The 17118-nt window shown below is 44.3% G+C and overlaps 1 protein-coding gene across 17 annotated transcripts in view; it reads right to left on the bottom strand.

Moving 5' to 3' along the window:
• The window catches only part of KIAA1217 (KIAA1217 ortholog), a 692194-nt gene that overhangs the window by 87992 nt on the left and 587084 nt on the right, over positions 1-17118 (bottom strand). For 14 of the 17 annotated variants that reach the window (XM_046013815.1, XM_046013818.1, XM_046013816.1 and 11 more), the window contains 2 exons: positions 8325-8523; positions 3975-4068 (listed from right to left, as the gene is read on the bottom strand). The exons of 1 other annotated variant lie outside the window; for it this stretch is intronic. In XM_046013815.1, the coding sequence (XP_045869771.1) occupies positions 3975-4068; positions 8325-8523 (293 nt within the window). Of the gene's footprint in view, positions 1-3974; positions 4069-4661; positions 4680-4817; positions 4845-8324; positions 8524-17118 lie in introns of those variants that run through there. 2 more of the 17 variants (XM_046013819.1, XM_046013820.1) reach the window with 2 other exon arrangements.

Here is a 17118-nt window from a genome sequence, read left to right as displayed (position 1 = left end):
CACACTGGTGAAGCCTGCCTGAGCACACTGAAGACCACTGAGGGGCGGGAGGAAGAGGAGTTAATGAATGAAGCAGGCTGAGATATGTTTGAACGTAAGCAAGCGATTTAGAAATGGTGGCGTGAATAGAATCCAGGGTTTCTAAGGAGACCATTCCTGGGTGTCAGAGGCAGAGCTGAAATAAGACAGGTTTGGCCCGCAGTGACTGATTTTGGTTTTGGTATTAGGACATATTTAAGATGGCGGGCCAGGTCTGGCGAGGCTGTTCTAAAGGCAAATCTGGGGGTGCTTGGGTGACTCAGTGGCTTCGGCTCAGGTCATGATCTCAGGATCCTGGGACTGAGCCCCGCACCGGGCTCTCTGCTCGGCAGGGAGCTTGCTCCTCCGCCCCCCCCGCCTACTTGTGATCTCTGTCTGTCAAATAAATAAAAAATCTTTAAAAAAATGAATAAACGCAAATCTGGGAGCTGTCCCATGTAAGTAAAAATGAAAGACATACAAGAGGGAAAGAACCAAATGACAAGAGCAGAAAATCGTAGGAAGTCATCTCGAACTGCGTTGGAGGGTGGAAAAGCCCCCGTACTGTGAAAAACCCACTGGGTTTGGTGAACTGAAGTCCCTGGTGCCCTCTGAGCGTCCCCGGATGGAATGGCTACTCTCTGAGTTGTGCATTTGTGAGTGACGAGGCCCTGTGAGCACATACATAATTTTGCAAGAAGGCCTCCTCCATCTGGTGAGCTCAGTCCCTTGGGAACTAAATTTCAAAAACTACTATCTAATTTTGTAAGGGATCACAAGCCACGTGATTAAATTGGATCGGGGTGATTTGCACCCATGTGTGAAGAATCGGGAGCCGGGTGTGCTCCGTTCCAGCAAAGAACCACAAGTCTCCGTCCACACACGAGCCTCCCGAGTGCTCAGCTAGACGCTAAATGAGAAGCTAGACGTAGGCTCTCCCCACCAGGCACGTATTCCGTACATGCTCTGGGGCCCCCAAGCTCAAAGTCAATACTTCAGTCTAGCAGGCTTCCTGGGTGACACCACCGCCATCGTGCTCGTCCTCATTAAACTGCTCTGGCGAACTGACCCGAGTAGATGTCGAGTCTCCCGCGGTCTTTGGTTTCACAGGCTAAGGTCTTAAACGCACTGTTAAGGACGGTCGCGGAGGCCACCGCAGTTCTGCTGTTGCGGTTTTTGCGCCTCTGCTCGATCCAACCAATGTCTTCCCTGCTGGGCATGCTTGCGGGGAACGAGCGGGCCGCGGGGCGGGCTGTCCCGGGCTGTGTCTGGAGGCTGGCGGTGGAAGCGGATGACATCAGGCGTGGGGCAGCGTCCCTGACTCATGCGAGCAGTTATCATCAAATTCCTTCACGGCCACGCGCACACTGCAACCATACGGAAGCAGTGAGCGCCCTAAACCCACCATGCGGCTTGGTTTAGTCTACAGCCATTGATCCTTGCTCTGTTCTCTCTCTGTTCTTCTCCATAAGTGCTGGGGGGATGCAGCTGGGCTCCAGGCCGGGCTCAGCCAAGCCTCCTTTCCTTTAATGGCAAAGCAGCTATACTCATGGACAGAGAATTCCAACCTCCACAGCCAAAAGGTGAGGCACAAGGAATTCCACGTCTGAAGCTTCTGGAATCTGTGACCAGGGGCCAAGTTACAAACGGCAGGCATGATCACACCTCGTTGATTTTTAGAACCAGGTTCTAGTTCTCGTGTCTAAGTAGTCTTGTCGGAAACCTACAAGCACGTCTGGGGGGTTGGATGGTGAACATTTGTTGTCTTGTCATCTGGGGACAACAGTCGATTTCCTCACATGAAAAAATGCTGCCTGAAGAAGGCTGAGGGTAACACAGAATGATCACTAGGGTCTGGTCTAAAAGTAAAAGCAGAACAACTCGAAACCCAGAGCAAACATTCTGAATTCTAACAGGTTTCGCCCATATGGTTGATATTTGAGTCTCTACGTGCTCACTGCTGGTCCTTATGTAGGTACCACATCTGCTTGAGAGCTAAAACAGGTGTCCTCCCCAGCCATAAACAAGATTTTCAGAGGCGATTCTGGGGCCCCTGTGTGGGCTCTACGTAGCAGAAACAGATCTCTGAGCGCCATGAAACTCCAGTTGGAAGGCTAGACATATCAAAAAAATTAAAGATATCCAGGGGCAACAAAGACTCTTAGGAATGTCACTGAGAAGGAATAACGAAATAACAAAAAGCAAGGGTCCTGCAACACTCAGTCCGTGTGTCACGATCAGCATGACTCAGTCTTCACGTGGTGCTGGTTTACATTTAAAGTGTAACTAGCTAAAAATAAGCCTCAAAATCCTAGATTTTCTGAAGTAGCAACAAAGACCTCGTTTCAAATCGCACATCATTTCTGACACACATACACACACACACATACACACACATGAATCAGCAGTGGAGGACATAAGGGGCCTTTTCCTTCCAAAATGTGGGCTCTGATCCCACAATGTCATCACTCATATTCCAGCCCAGAATTCCCTAGAAATTCTTCCAGCACTTTCTATCAGACCTCCTGGCCTCTCGGTCCTAAATTCACACACCACGTGGGGTACACAGAACAATGGTCCCCGAAGATGTTTGCTTCCTAATCTGAAGAACCTTGGACTACACAAGAAAGGGGGACTAAGGGTGCTAATCAGTTGACCTGAAGATAAGGAGATTACTCTGGAGCACAGGGTGGGCCCAGTGTAATCACGAATGTCCTCAAATGTGGAAGAGGGAAGGTCAGAGATGTGGTGATGGAGGCCGGACCCGAGAGATGCTATCTGGCTGAGTCTGAACATGGAAAGAGGGGGCCACAAGCTGAGGAACGTGTGTGATCTCCAGAACATTCTCTCCAGAGCTTCCAGAAAGGAAAGCCGATGTCCCACCACTGACCCCTTGAGCTGACAGCCCATTGAAGACCATGTAGGACTTCTGGTCACCAGAACAGAATGATAGTAAATGTACATCATTTTAAGCCAGGAAACGTGTATTAACTTGTTACAGCAGCAATAACAAACTGATACATTCTATCCAGGATGCAGAGATGAGCTCACCTCGGGATTGCAACCACAATGCTAGGATAGGCAAGGCCGGGGATTCTTCAGCAAGAAGACATATTCATTTACTTTCTTTCTAGTTAAACTCCAGCACCCAGCAGGGTGCTAGTCCTCAGAAAGGATGGTGTAAAATGGTGCAGCACCTTCTAAATTTGTGTGTGTGGTGGGGAGGAGGTACAGCTGGAGGGGAACATAACACTATTGTTAGAAACTCAGTCCCTTTTTTAGCGAACCTGCCTTAATATGATTTTAAAATCTGTCTTTTCTGTTTTCCTGTTCTCTTTTCTTCAAACAACCCTGGGTGCTTTCAATGTCTGGATAATCTTCGGAGATGATGTAAATCTAGAGAGTTTCAGCTCCTGCATCATGCAGACTTTTGGACTATGCCTTTTATGGGATTCAGAGAAAGTTTGATGATATTTAATACAGTACAGCAGCAAACAGTCATGAATCAGAAGGTGAATAATTTAATTAGAATACTAGGGCTTGCTTGGAATAGCTATTAAGAGATTCTACATGGAACTGGACATGAGTTTGCTGGTGGTGGTGTTTGTAAGTTAGTTTTAATTAGAAAAAAAAAATAACAAGAGATTCTCTGAGCAAGTTAAAGTGTATGGACCAAAGCTGCTTTTAGGCAAAGACTTTTAGGATCCCCTTGGAGTGAGGACACAACTCAAGTCCATGCTCAGAGATAAATGAGGATGTGCCAGGCCCTATTTCGGTCCCTCTGCCCCAGATGTCCGCGAAACTGAATTCTTTACCAAGGCACAAATCATGAGTCATCAGATAAGGTGAGAAGCCTTGAAACCCGGTAGTGGGGTGTGGCTTCATCAGGAGACCATACCAGAGAAAGGGATGGCCTGACCTATCGAATAAAATTAAAAATAGAACGGAACACTTACCCTCATGTCTCCATTCACAGTTTTTGGTATGTGGTTGAATGCATGTGCGGGGTCCTTGTTGTACACTTTGAGGAGCGATCTGTCCTGAATGTTCCTGGAATCAAAAACATCAATGACTACGGCAGATGAAAGGAGCCTCACTTTGGCCATTTCTTTTGCCTGTCCTGCAGAATCAGGCAGAAGACGCAAACAGACAATCCAACAGCTGTTACAGTCAACTGGACAAAAAGTTCCTTCACCATACAATAGGCAAAAATCAATAAGGAAAAGGAAAGAAGGGACTCCAGCTTTTTTCTTTCCCGTTTTTGTTCCTCAGGAAATTATTTGTCTCTCCCTGCGGTTCTCCACCCACAAGTATCAGTTAGCGTGGACTTTCTTTCAAGATCGGAGCAAGGAAAGCTAACACTTTCAGGGACAATAAAGCTCCAATACTCACACTACGTTCAAAGAGATCTGGTTAATATTTAAATATTTAATTGTTTACTTTGCCCAAACGCCTGGTTTTCTGCTTATCTCATGAACGCATACAAAGGAAAATGGTTTTTCCTTCAAACACTTTCTGCGAGGAACAGAAAATGTTATTTGCAGTCCAGGAAAAAAAAAAGTGCCACCAAGATCAAAACCAGTATCTTTACAATGCCTTTTTTTCCTTCCACAGTGGCTATTAAAAATAACTCATCTACGTACAAGAGGACTGAGAGGACGGGCAGAGTCTTTAGAAGGAAGAGCAGCAGATCGAGTCTCCTGCTTGTCTCTTTCTCCTCCGGAGCCCAGCACTTAGAGCCCGGGAGTCAGTCACGCCACAGTCAAGGACAGAAGTCCTACATCTTGCTCAGAGCCTACCTTAAAATTATTTAAGAGCCTAGGAATGTCTACGAAGTCCTTCTCCCTCCACATTCAGCTTTTGCCAGCAGAACGGCCACCCAAGGTGCGTTTAGCCCCGTCTACACTGCGTCCTCCCGAGCCCGGCGCGCTGAGCTCAGAGACGCGTGTGCAGAGAGATGCATTCCTTTCCTCCAGGTGCAGCAGCCGCACGTTCTGGGGGCTGATCGCAATCTCTGGGATTACTGGGTCATGTTTTGTTTTAAATGGAGTGCAGGATTCTTGGACTGGTCTTGCTTCCCTCCTTTAAATATCTGTCAGTAATTGCTTTGAAGCAATGACTAGCCCAAGCTTGCAGGGCTGCTCCAGACTTCAAGGAGCTCGTTACGAGGCGGTGTAAGGGGGAGCATGCAGAACCTTGTTATCTCAAAGGGGCGAGGTTTCTATGAAGGCAAGAGCTCACAGAAGGTGAGGACGTGGGGGTTCCTTCAGTGAATCCCCGCTGTGGCTTTGGGGGTGGGGTGGGGAGTCATGAGTGACAATATGAAGAAAATGAAAACCTTCCTTGAGCCATGAAAAAAACTTAGTGGGATTCTAAAGGTATTTAAAATACATGAGGTTGGTTTATGATTAATTTAGAAACATGCTCATCCGAAATGAACCAACAGTAAAGGCCCAGATTGCATTCACCATGGCAACATTTACAACATGGAATTTCAACCTGAATGCTCCATAGCATTTCCCTAAGGAAAAGATGAAGAACCCAACCCAGTAACGAAACAGTTAAACATTTAACCAATACACACTCATTTCAAAAGCACTGGATATGAAAGGAAATTTGTCCTGGACTCAGAAGATTAAAGCTATTGTCTTCAGTGACAGTCTACATGATGGATTTTTGGAGGGGAGAGAGAGAATCTATATAATGTTGCTGGGGAGAATTTATTCTACCAATCAAAATATAATTGAGGTATTTTATGCATATAAGCAAAGAGAGAGAAGAATTCTTTGGAAAAAGACATACACAGGATCACCTAGCATGAACATTATATCCACTATCAAATAAAAACACCTTAACTGCTTAAATATTTTCAGATCCATTTTTATCAGTACATCAAAATACTGAAAAGGAAAATTACAGACAATCTTATAAATCAATGACTTTCCCACTAAACATTTTAAATTCGGTTTTAAAAAACGACTTTCACAAATGTTAGCCTATTAACTGAAAATTATTATTGTTGAGGGGCGCCTGGGTGGCTCAGTGGTTTAAGCCACTGCCTTCGACTCAGGTCATGATCTCAGGGTCCTGGGATCGAGTCCCGCATCGGGCTCTCTGCTCGGCAGGGAGCCTGCTTCCTTCTCACTCTCTCTGCCTGCCTCTCTGCCTACTTGTGATCTCTCTCTGTCAAATAAATAAATAAAATCTTAAAAAAACAAAAAAACCAAAAAAAAACCACAAAAACTATATTGTTGAAAGAAAGGATCTTGTCTTCTCTCAAGCACCATTTTCATCTGTTTCATCAACAGGCTTCGCATCAAAGAGGATCATCTCAGTTTGAAAGTTGAGGGGGACCTTTGCCCCCTTTGTCCTCCCTCCCAATTCTCTGCAACTTCCTTGTGTCACTCAGAAGAATGAATAAAGGTAGCCCTAGCAGTAACGCTTTGAGGTTTGGGAAAGGCTCTGGAAAATCATGACTTTTTGCAAATTTAAAAACGCTTGTGTGAAAAAAATAAATAAATAAAAATGCTTGCATGGGCCTCAAGACAGTGGGGTCCGATTGTTCCTAATAACCTCATCAGGCTTGAGCTCCAAAACAAAAAATGGTTTGTTGTAGTTTCATACAGATTCATTATTACCATTTCTCTCCAGTACTTAACTACAAAACGTGGAACATCAAGAAAATAGCTATAAAACAACATGGCCGTGTGAAAACACTATCTGGGACTGTATGACCACAAACATACTCTTTAGATATAATGTCGTGATGACTCCGTGTTTAAGCTTATGCTCTGTAAATTCAATTCTTTTTTTTTTTTTTTTGACAGGCTGGTTAATAATTTATTTCAAAAAACAGACATGAATTTTCCGATCCCATGAATATTTAAACATGCTTTTTCCAGGTAGCAAGGTGGTACAACAGATGTAGCCCCTACACCTTAGGGCCTGTGCCAAAGCCCTAAATTACTCATACGCCTTGGCACATGCCTAAATGTTATTTGCGATCACTATTAGGTATTTATTAATTCACATGTGTTATGCACGAGAGGTACACTGTTAAAAAGTGGTTTCGGGGCACCTGGCTGGCTCAGTGGGTTAAGCCGCTGCCTTTGGGTCATGATCTCAGGGTCCTGAGATCGAGCCCCACATCAGGCTCTCTGGTCAGTGGGGAGCCTGCTTCCTCCTCTCTCTCTGCCTGCCTCTCTGCCTACTTGTGATCTCTGCCAAATAAATAAATAAAATCTTAAAAAAAAACCTGGTTTCTATTAATGCCATAATGAAGAACCAGGGCATCCTGCTCTCTCCATGGGGAAGGGACCCAAAAATCCAAGTTGTGGACTAGATTAGTTGGGCAGGGAACATTCTGAGGGAATAAAAAAAAGCTCTTCACAAAGGCTGTGGACAGTCAGGTCTGGGGCCAAACCTGGAAATGAAGGGGCTGGCTGTGTGATCTTGAGTAAGTCCCTTAACTTTTATGCACCTGAGTTTCTGGTCCCATAAAATGAAAGGGTTCAATTAGTCACTCGATAATTTTTTAAGTTCTAAAATGTCTAGGAGCTATACTAGTCGACTCCTTGTTTGTGCTAATTCAAGTCTGGTTTGTCAGGCTGTTTGGCTGGGAGAGATCGGATGGGCCCCTTCTGCTCTAGACACACCACCTTCGTGGTGGACGCAGATGCTTCCACTTCTGTGCCCTCTGCCGTAGCACGAGTCCTCTTAGCCTCATTTGAGGGTACCTTCTCCTTAGGGGCCCTGGAGAAAGCCTACCTGGAAAGTGAGATTTTTTTTGGTAAGGCCAGCTATTTAAGAAAATCATGGAGATGGAGAATGCTTCTTGGGCTCTTTTTTTATGGACAACAGCACAGGGTTCCCTGCTTCTACTCTAACCTGTTGGTGTAAATGATGGCCCAGTGGAATCACTACCCAACATGGTCACAGTCTCTGTGAGGAAAAAGCACTTGAGAAGGAGCTGGGAAAGTTCTAGTCACAAGCATGTCTTAATGAGGTTGATCAAGTCTCCCCACCACGTTCTGGGCCTTAACTTCCCCAGCTCTTAAACAGTGGATTGGTTACTTCTTATATTCTTCTCAGAGGTCATAGGCAAAGATCTATGTGGGAGAAGTCTGTCCTCATCTTTGTAAACCACTGTAAACCCTGTAAATGGATTATAGAAAGACAGATGGTGAATTCGCACCTGGGTGAGATAAGCCTACCCAATCAGGACCAGGATACACTGTAGCAATGCTAAATGGAGTATGGTGGGCCATCTCCCCCCCCCCACACACACACACAATGTAACTACCTACCTTACATCATTTAGTTCATAATAGACATTTCTGCTTTCATCTTTGATGTAAATGGCGACACTGGGCGATTCTAGCATTTTCATGGTGAGCTGCTGTGGGAAGGCACTTACGAAGAGAGCACGGATTGTGTCTGCGCTTGTGATTTCATTCGGCATCCTGAGCTGCTTGGTTTCATCTCCGTACTGGAGATAGAGAACCCCTGCACGCAAAATGAACACAGTTATCAGCCCCAGATCAAGACTCACGCTACGCGCAGCAAAAACTTACCCTTTTCTGTCTTACCCCAGGCAGCAACGGGCAGGACAAGCTTGGAAAGCGTGTAACAAGAGATGTTTGTTTGGAATTCCCAAGGAACGTACTTCTGGTTATCACATGAACGCTCACTTTTATTCTCTGGAATCCAGGGAGGTGTTAAAGAGGCTAATTTCCAACTATTTTAAAACCAAAAGGACAAGAAGCTAACCTCTGGTAGCCTAAAGCAAAAGACAATACTTTATTCCCTTGAAAGGTATATTTAAGAATTTAACCCCGTCTGGCGATTTTGACTGTGTTTTCCATTAACTAAGAACCCAATCATTATAGCGATGGATAGGCTATAATATAGCTTAAGTCTGTCTAGTCCATTCATTTGAAGTGGAAAAGCTACAATGTTTCTGTGGCTCTGATACATATTTATTGAATGTTTATACAAATTGCAACTATCTACGAGAAAAGAGTCTGGCACCCCAGTGTTTCAGAAAGAAAATGAACAAGTCAGTTACATAAAGAAAAACGGAAGCATAGGATAGTAGAATTTTAGAGTTCCTGGGGGTATATGGCTTCCAATGATCCATACCTCCCAGGACCCATCCTCCTGGGGAGTGGAGTCCCTCCCCACGCTGACTCTGGGCGTGGCCATGTGACTTGTTTTGACCAATGAGACATTAGCAAGTAAGATGCAAAATGGAGGCTTGGTAAGTGCTTGCATACTAGACCTTGTCCTCTTGATGTGTGATCTTGGATGCTCCCTCAAAGAACCAAGCTTCTGTGAGTCCAACTGAGCCACGTGGGGGAGGCCACATCAAGAACAACAAAAGCCCTGACTGACTAAAGGCCCCCACCAAGCATCCATTCTATACACCACTGGCCAGTCATGGGGGTGACCCACCTTGGGAGGAGAACCCCCAGCTCCAGATGACCTGCTCCAGCTTCCAACACATGGAACCTAAACGGGATGCCCCCTTCCAAGTCCTACCCAAATTACAGAACAAAGCAAGTTACTGTTGATTTAATTCACTATGTTTACGGTTGTTTGTTATTCACAAATGCGTAACTGAAACAGGGTATCAAAGATCCTGACATTTAATCTGAATCCACTTCTTGTGAGAATCTACCGAGGACAGACTACTATCACTAGAGTAAGCTTTGGCAGGAGACTCAAAAAAAGAACAGAATATGACTTCTGGTTACAGTAAGGCAATTTATGTCATAAATTTGTCTCTATCTCCCTCCTGAAATTCCATTAGAGTGACAATGAATATTAAAAAAGCATAGATCAAAGAATTAAGGGAATCAGAGAGGAAACAGTACCAGACAAGAAAAGGCCGACACCTGAGTCTTCAAGGGGAGAACTCCAGATAAAACATGCAGGGCTAGGGAAGCTCCAGAAGCAAGGCACCAGATTCCTCTGAGGGGAGGAAGGCAGACTGAGTGGAAAAGCATTAGGCCTGACTGAATTTTCTTTTTTTTCTAATGGTACTGCAAACTTCTCTGAAGCTTGCTTTCTGTCCCACTCAGCCAACTGACTCCCCACATCCACAGAAGACCGAAGAGGTAGAACCAAACAGACTGGATTCTGGCTCACCAGGCACAGGGAAGGTAGGTGAGGTGACTTCTCACAGAATGTTTGCAAAGGGCTGACCTTCAGTCAAGAAACTGGAGGAACCCCTCTAGGAAAGCTGACTGGCTTGTGAGAAAAGATCAATAGATTTTTGAGGGTGATGCTCAAGGTCTGTTTGATCCTAGCTATGAACTGGCCCAACCCTTATATGAAAGCTTCCAGTCAGTGTGACCACGTCTCACTCACACATTTGCAGGCTACCCAGAATTAACAGACGTTTCATACAAGCCACTAACACGAGACACCAAAATAAACAGAAAACAGAAACTCAGAAATGAGGAGAGAGTCCAAGAAAAGGGGAACATTTGGAGAGCAAGAGCAAACTCTGGGAATCATGAGAGCAGGAATTAAAACTTCAGGAAGGAAGAGGGATGCCTGGCTGGCTCTGTTGATAGAACATGTGACTCTTGATCTTGGGGTTGGGTGTGGAGTTTACTTAATTAAAAAAAAAATTCAGGGAGGAAGAAAAGTTGATGAAATCTCAGAAAGCGGAGCAAAAAGATGAAGGGACAGGAGAGAGTGAAAAATAATAAGAAAAACAGAAAATTATTTCCGAGCATCTCAAGTATTACTAATGGGAATCTGAGTAAAAGAGATTAGGAAAAACAGAAGACTTACAAAAAGCATTATAAAAAAATTTCCCCCACACTGAAGAGTCTGAGATCAGAGACTGAAAAAGGTTATGAAACACACGACATAATCAGGGTGGTCACTGAGACATTCCAGATGGCAGGGGGGAAAACAGGAAGTCCTACAAGCTCCCAGAGCGTTGGAGAGAAAAGTCACAAACAAAGGAGCAACAGTCAGAAAGGCATGAGTTTTCTCAGCAGCAACCCAGAAACCAGAAGACAACAGAGAAATAGATTCAAAAATCCAGAGGGCAATATTTTTGATCTAGATCTATATCCATCCAGACCATCCTTCAGATATTTATGAAAGTCAGCTTCTCACTGAGGCCTTTCCTCACCACCTCTGTCAAAATTTCAGCACCCATTCTTCCAAATACTTCATACCCCTCACTCTCGTTTCATTTCTATTCCTCAGCACTTTCCCCATATACTATAATTCATATTTTAACTCTTACTATCATTTATCATCACTTCCTTCCTCTAGACTGTAAGCTTCACGAGGTCAGGGATTTTTTTTTTTTAATGTTTTTGTTGTTGTTGTTCACCTCAGTACCCTCAGTACCCATAGATACTACCTGTTACACAGCAGGTTCTCAATAAATGTCTGTTGAACGAATGAAAGAATGAATGATTTGCCAGTCAGCCAAAAGGAGTGTTCATTTGGGGGTCTATCCAAGCTACAAGAGTTTTTGCTACATGAAACAGCCTAGTGACCTGTTCCCAATCTGAATACACATTAGAAGTATTTTCTGAAGTGGCTGTTTCCTTGACTGGAGTAGTCCTTTTGCACTGAGCATAAGCAGAGGAAATTTTGATACTTAGCTTCCTCAGGGAACTACTTTTTCAAAATATCCATGCTGCTACACATTCCACAGAATCCCAAAAAATCCTTTCAAGTCTGTCTGATCACAGATCTTGCAATTTTTCACCCCAAACGGGAGATGCGGTGACTGTTCCACATGATCCGTGATGCCACAGCTAAAGGCCAAAACCACTCTTGAGGTCTGGGACCCGACCATGCCTGGGCAAGGTCCCCTGCCAACGGGCCACTTACGGCCTCACTACAGTCAAACAGCACAGCCTCATTTACCCGAAGGGCCTGGTTTTCATTCCTACATCTGCATTCTGTGCATGTGTGTGCTTGAAATAGAATTTGTAGGCTCGGAGTGAAAAAAAAAAAGGGCCCAAATTACGGTTACCTCAGGGTCTGGCTGGTGCTGCCGCCAGCTGGGTACACAAGTCCAGTTATAGATTGTGAAAATCCGGAGAAGATGGGAAAGATGCCTTTACAAACAGAGGAGAACAGTCTTTTTGTACTTGATTCAGTCTGCTTTCTCAATTCAGGAGAGGTATTTAGAAATGCTTGAACTCAGAAGAAAATCTCTTAATGTATGATGGCGGTTTACTGGCACCGTGATCAGATTCAGTACGCTCCGGCATCCTTTCCCAGCTCAGAGGGTGGCGGCTTCCTCCAGAAAACAGGGGAAGTCTGAATGCCTTTGGATCAGAAACTCCCTTTTTATGAAGAAGGGAAGAAGACAGGGAAATGCATTTATAGGACGTCTGCTATGTGTCAGAAACAGTATACACAGGGTTCACTTAATAAGCATGGTATCCCTTCTCGGGTCGGTATTATGGTCCCATTTCACAGAGAGGGAAAACAAAGCTCAGAAGATCCAAGTAACCTGCCTAAAGTAAAAGCGAGTAAATGGCTAACTCGCTCATATATCCCATTTCTGTCCATCCGCAGACCTGAGGGTGTCTTCCTTGAAGCCTGTGGTCTCTGAAATCCCACCGAGTGACACCCATATCCTTTGACCTCCCTTTCTGGACGCTCTTAGCTGTCCTCACACGTTTTGCCTGATCCTCTGCTTGAAGACGCTAAAGCATGGCAGGGGGTCAGCTCAGAGAAAAGATTCCTGTCTTTAAGTCAGCTTCAATGTGGACACATGGTTAGATACAATCCACATGCTGAGGGGAGCCGGGTCGGGGGGGGGGGGGGGGAGGCACAGAGCTCTGGAAGCAAGAGAGTGTTGATATGAACCTCGGGACACCTGGAGCCCCTCTGAGAACCAGAATTTCAAGAATTCTTCCACCTCAATGGCCCTGCAGAGACAATGTGGATTTTTCACCAAGAACTCTCAGTCATATTTTACCAAAAAGAGTACACTTGGCAGGTCACGTTTGTGCGACACATCCTCAGAATCAGTTCCGGAACGTGGGACATCCTCTCAATTACCTTGATTGGTACGCAAGGATTTTCACACGGTCACCTGGCTTGGACTGAATGTCTGTGTGTCTGTCCCACCCTCCACCCCACATTCTTCTGTTAAAATCTTAATCCTCCGTTGGTTTTGGGAATGGGGCCTCTGGGGAGCTAATTCAGTCATGAGGACGGAGCACCCAATGGAATTAGTGCCCTTCTAAGCAGTGAGTTGGTTTTCTCTCTCTGCTCTTGCTGTGTGGGGATACAAAGTGGAGACTGTCACCTGCAGACCATGAAGGAGGCCCTCCCCAGACGCCAGATTTGCTGGTGCCTCGGTCTTGACCTTCCCAGCCTTTGGAACGGTGAGAAACAAATGGTTTTAAGATACTCAGTCTAGGATAGGGTGCCTGGGTGACTCAGTCGGTTAAGTGTCTGACTCTTGATTTCGGCTCAGGTCACCATCTCAGGTTCCTAAGATCTAGCCCCAGGTTGGGCTCCTCAAGATCAGTGGGGAGTTGGCTTCTCTTCCCTCTGTCCCTCTGCCCCCCACCCCCCACATGCACTCAGGCATGAGAGCTCTCACTCTCTCTTTCAAAAATAAGTAAATAAATCTTTAAAAAAAAAAAAAGATTGTCTGTGGTAATTTGTTATAGCAGCCTGGAAGGACTAATACAGACCTATCTCCTATTCCTGCCTTATGATCCCAAGCCATGCCACATTCCATGGTACTAGAGCTGTTCTGGAAATCCTGCTGTCCTGTGAACTTGGCAGGCACATTTCCGCTGCCTGCCACGTCAACACCATTGGTGATCTCCCTGCCAGTTTCCTTGGCACGCACACGACCTCCTCTGGGCGATTTTCCCCCACCACTCCTCTATCACTTTGCCACTAAGAATTAAGGAATGAATTTTTCTTCCATAAGGGCTCACATTGTGTTTACTGAAACCGTAAGCATAGTTTTTCATTCTGCAGTATGATTAGCTGTATTCTTTAGATGGGAGTATAGTAGAAAGTTAGGCACAAAGTAGACGCTCACATATCTTTTAGCTGAAAAGAATTCAATTCTCCCTGTAACGTGGCCAAGTTAACATGTATGCTTGCCTTCTGGCATGCCTTCTACAATTTCCCCTAAATGGCATTTTCCACAGGCAGATGATGGTGACAATTCAAATGACCTAAATTCCTCAGTTTCCCCAAATCCAATTTAAGATTTATGCAGATCAATATTTACATTACAACTACCACGAATGGCTAACGCCTTAAAAATATGAAGAGCTCTTATAGTACCTTCTGGCAGGAAACTCACTCTTCAACTTAATAAGAAAAACATGAATATTAAAATATTAAGATAGCTTTTTATGCTTATAAAACTGGCAGAGGTTTTTACAATACAGTAAACAACGCTGACAAGGGTCGGGAAAGTGAATTTTCTCACATACCACAGTTGGGAAAATCAAATGACACCACTTCTCTAAAGGGTTCAAAAGCTGCCCAAATTATATATATGGTTTGAACCAGTAATTCCATTTCTACATATTTGTGCACAAAGATACAGCTGACATGATGCTCGATAAGGCATCATCTATAAAAACAGTATGGAGAAATCCCAATAGTAGGGTATTCGTGTAATAAATCAATTCACTTAAGAAATCTATTCATTGGGACGCCTGGGTGGCTCAGTGGGTTAAAGTCTCTGCCTTTGGCTCAGGTCATGATCTCAGGGTCCCGGGATCGAGCTCCGCATTGGGTTCTCTGCTCAGCATGGAGCCTGCTTCCCTTCCTCTCTCTCTGCCTGCCTCTCTGCCTACTTGTGATCTCTTTCTGTCAAATAAATAAATAAAATCTTAAAAAACAAAAACAAAACCAAAAACCCAACAGTACAAGTTAGAAACCTAAAACTCAGTTTGAAAGTTAACTCTTTACTTATAGGGGCTGTACTTATAGGGGTTTCATCAGGCTCATGGCAAGTCTACCTATTTGACGATCACACACCAAAATGACAAGACTGATTGTTTCTGGGTGGTAAGCTCATGGCTGATAATGCTCACTATGATTTTCTGTATCTTCTGTTCTACACTTTCTAAAATAAGTATGCTTTGATTTGATCACTTAAAAAGATAACCCCACGGATCTAAAGAGACTGGCCAATTAGAGATTCTACTCAGTAAACTGACTAATTTTTTTTTTAGGCCAAAAGAGATGGACCACAGGAGGCTGCTCCTACAGAAACTTCCAGGGGAGCTGGTAGAATGTAAATTGGCTTCTGAAATGGGAAAGACATTGGTATTGAATATAAACAAAAGATTCCAGGATGGGTAGCATACTCGTGTACTCTAAAAGGCTGAATTCAAGAGTATTTGGATTTAAGACAAAATGAATTGAGGGGGACCTGCCGGGAAGCCTTCATTCATTCATTACATAAGCCTCTGTGGTGTGCCAGGTCCTGTATCAGGAATCGGAGGTACAACGGTAATCCTGTGGTCACCCTCTGTGTTCTAACCATCCCACCAGCGGTTCCATAAATGACACTGTTCTTTAGAAGTTAGCAATTCACACCTCACACCAGCTGACATTCTGTTTCAGACACAGCAGCGACTTCCAGACCAGTCTGCATGTGTTCCTTGAACAGCTCGAGCACGCCTTCAGAGGTCAGTAACTTTTTCCATCCCGGAGAAGACCCACGCTGTGAGGTCCCTTCCTACGGAGTAGCTTTTCAAGAAGGTGACAAAGCAGGATGGAGACAGTTGCCTTGTGAGGATGAACAAGATAATAGAAAATTTATTTTCTAGAGTAAGTCTGGATGCTCTTTAGTTTTGGAATAACTTGACCACTCTCCGATTTCAGTCTGTTCGTTTTGAGTAAACACCAAGTCTTTGCGTCGCGTTCTGAAAATGACTGTATCAATCAAATCTTTCATTCCATCTGAATACTTGATATTTAAAGGCAATGTGAGACTTTGTTGAGTCTTTAGCTAATTTATCTTCTAATAGTTAAACCTGAGGAACTATGGAGATCCTCTCAGAGTCCCCTAATAGAGAATCTTGTTGAAAGGCTGAAAATTTCCAAGCAAATAAATGCAGATTTATGCCAAATTCTGGTTTAGAATGTGCTCCAAAGACTCATAATTGTGGGTCCACATGTTTTAGCATCACAGAAGAACATGTTAGAGCAATACGTCTATTGCAAGTTGAATACGATAGAGTCCTGCCCCCTCAACAGCCTGACAGACAGCCATCACTGGACAGAGTTCTGCTCGGAGGCGCTCATTCTCCAAACAGAGTCTTAGTAAAGGCACCATCACTGCTTAAACCCTCCACTTTGTTTCATTCCAGATAAACTGATACCAGCTGGGACTCAAATGATAATACCATTGAAGTGAGCATCCCAAGGCATTTCTCTAAAAATAAAATCCCTTGAAGCATCTGTTGATGACTTCTGGAATCATACTGTGTTCAAGACATAAATGTGTCTGATGCTGATTCCTAGTACTGGGGCCATATTCATTCCCAGGAGATCTTGCTGTCTTTTTCCACGGTTAGTCAGACACGCATCTATGAAGAAGCTATAATGCAAAGTCACGAAAGAACTTGCAGCAATGTAAGCAGAGTCAATCATTTACTCTTAAAGGTTACTCAGCAATTAAGGTAGAAAGGGTAGGAAGATGCTGTGAGAAACACTGTAATTAAATTGAGTATGAGTACTGTACCACTGTAACTGAATTCTCTCTTACACTTAAGGTGAGCTGTCAGTTAAATTAAACACCCTGATGTCATTCATTTTATAAGCTAGTATTAGTCTGAATAATAGGAAAGTAGTAAGAGGAAAAACTTCAAGCTTAAATGCAAACCCCTAAATAAAATATTAGCAAAACCAGCCTAGCGATGTATGAAAAAATCCATCACGACCAAGAAGAATTTATCTCAGGAATATATGGACTAGAGTCTAGTCCTAATACAGTCTGCAGTAAGAAGTGAGCAAAGGGGCTCCTGGGTGGTTCAGCCAGTTAAGCACCCGACTCTTGATTTCAGCTCAGGTCACGATCTCAGGGTTGTGGGATCGAACCCTGAGTCAGGCCCTGTG

This window comes from Meles meles, chromosome 7 (genome assembly GCF_922984935.1).
Source record: "Meles meles chromosome 7, mMelMel3.1 paternal haplotype, whole genome shotgun sequence".
Classification (NCBI taxonomy): domain Eukaryota; kingdom Metazoa; phylum Chordata; class Mammalia; order Carnivora; family Mustelidae; genus Meles; species Meles meles.
This window is presented reverse-complemented; position numbering and strand designations above follow the sequence as displayed.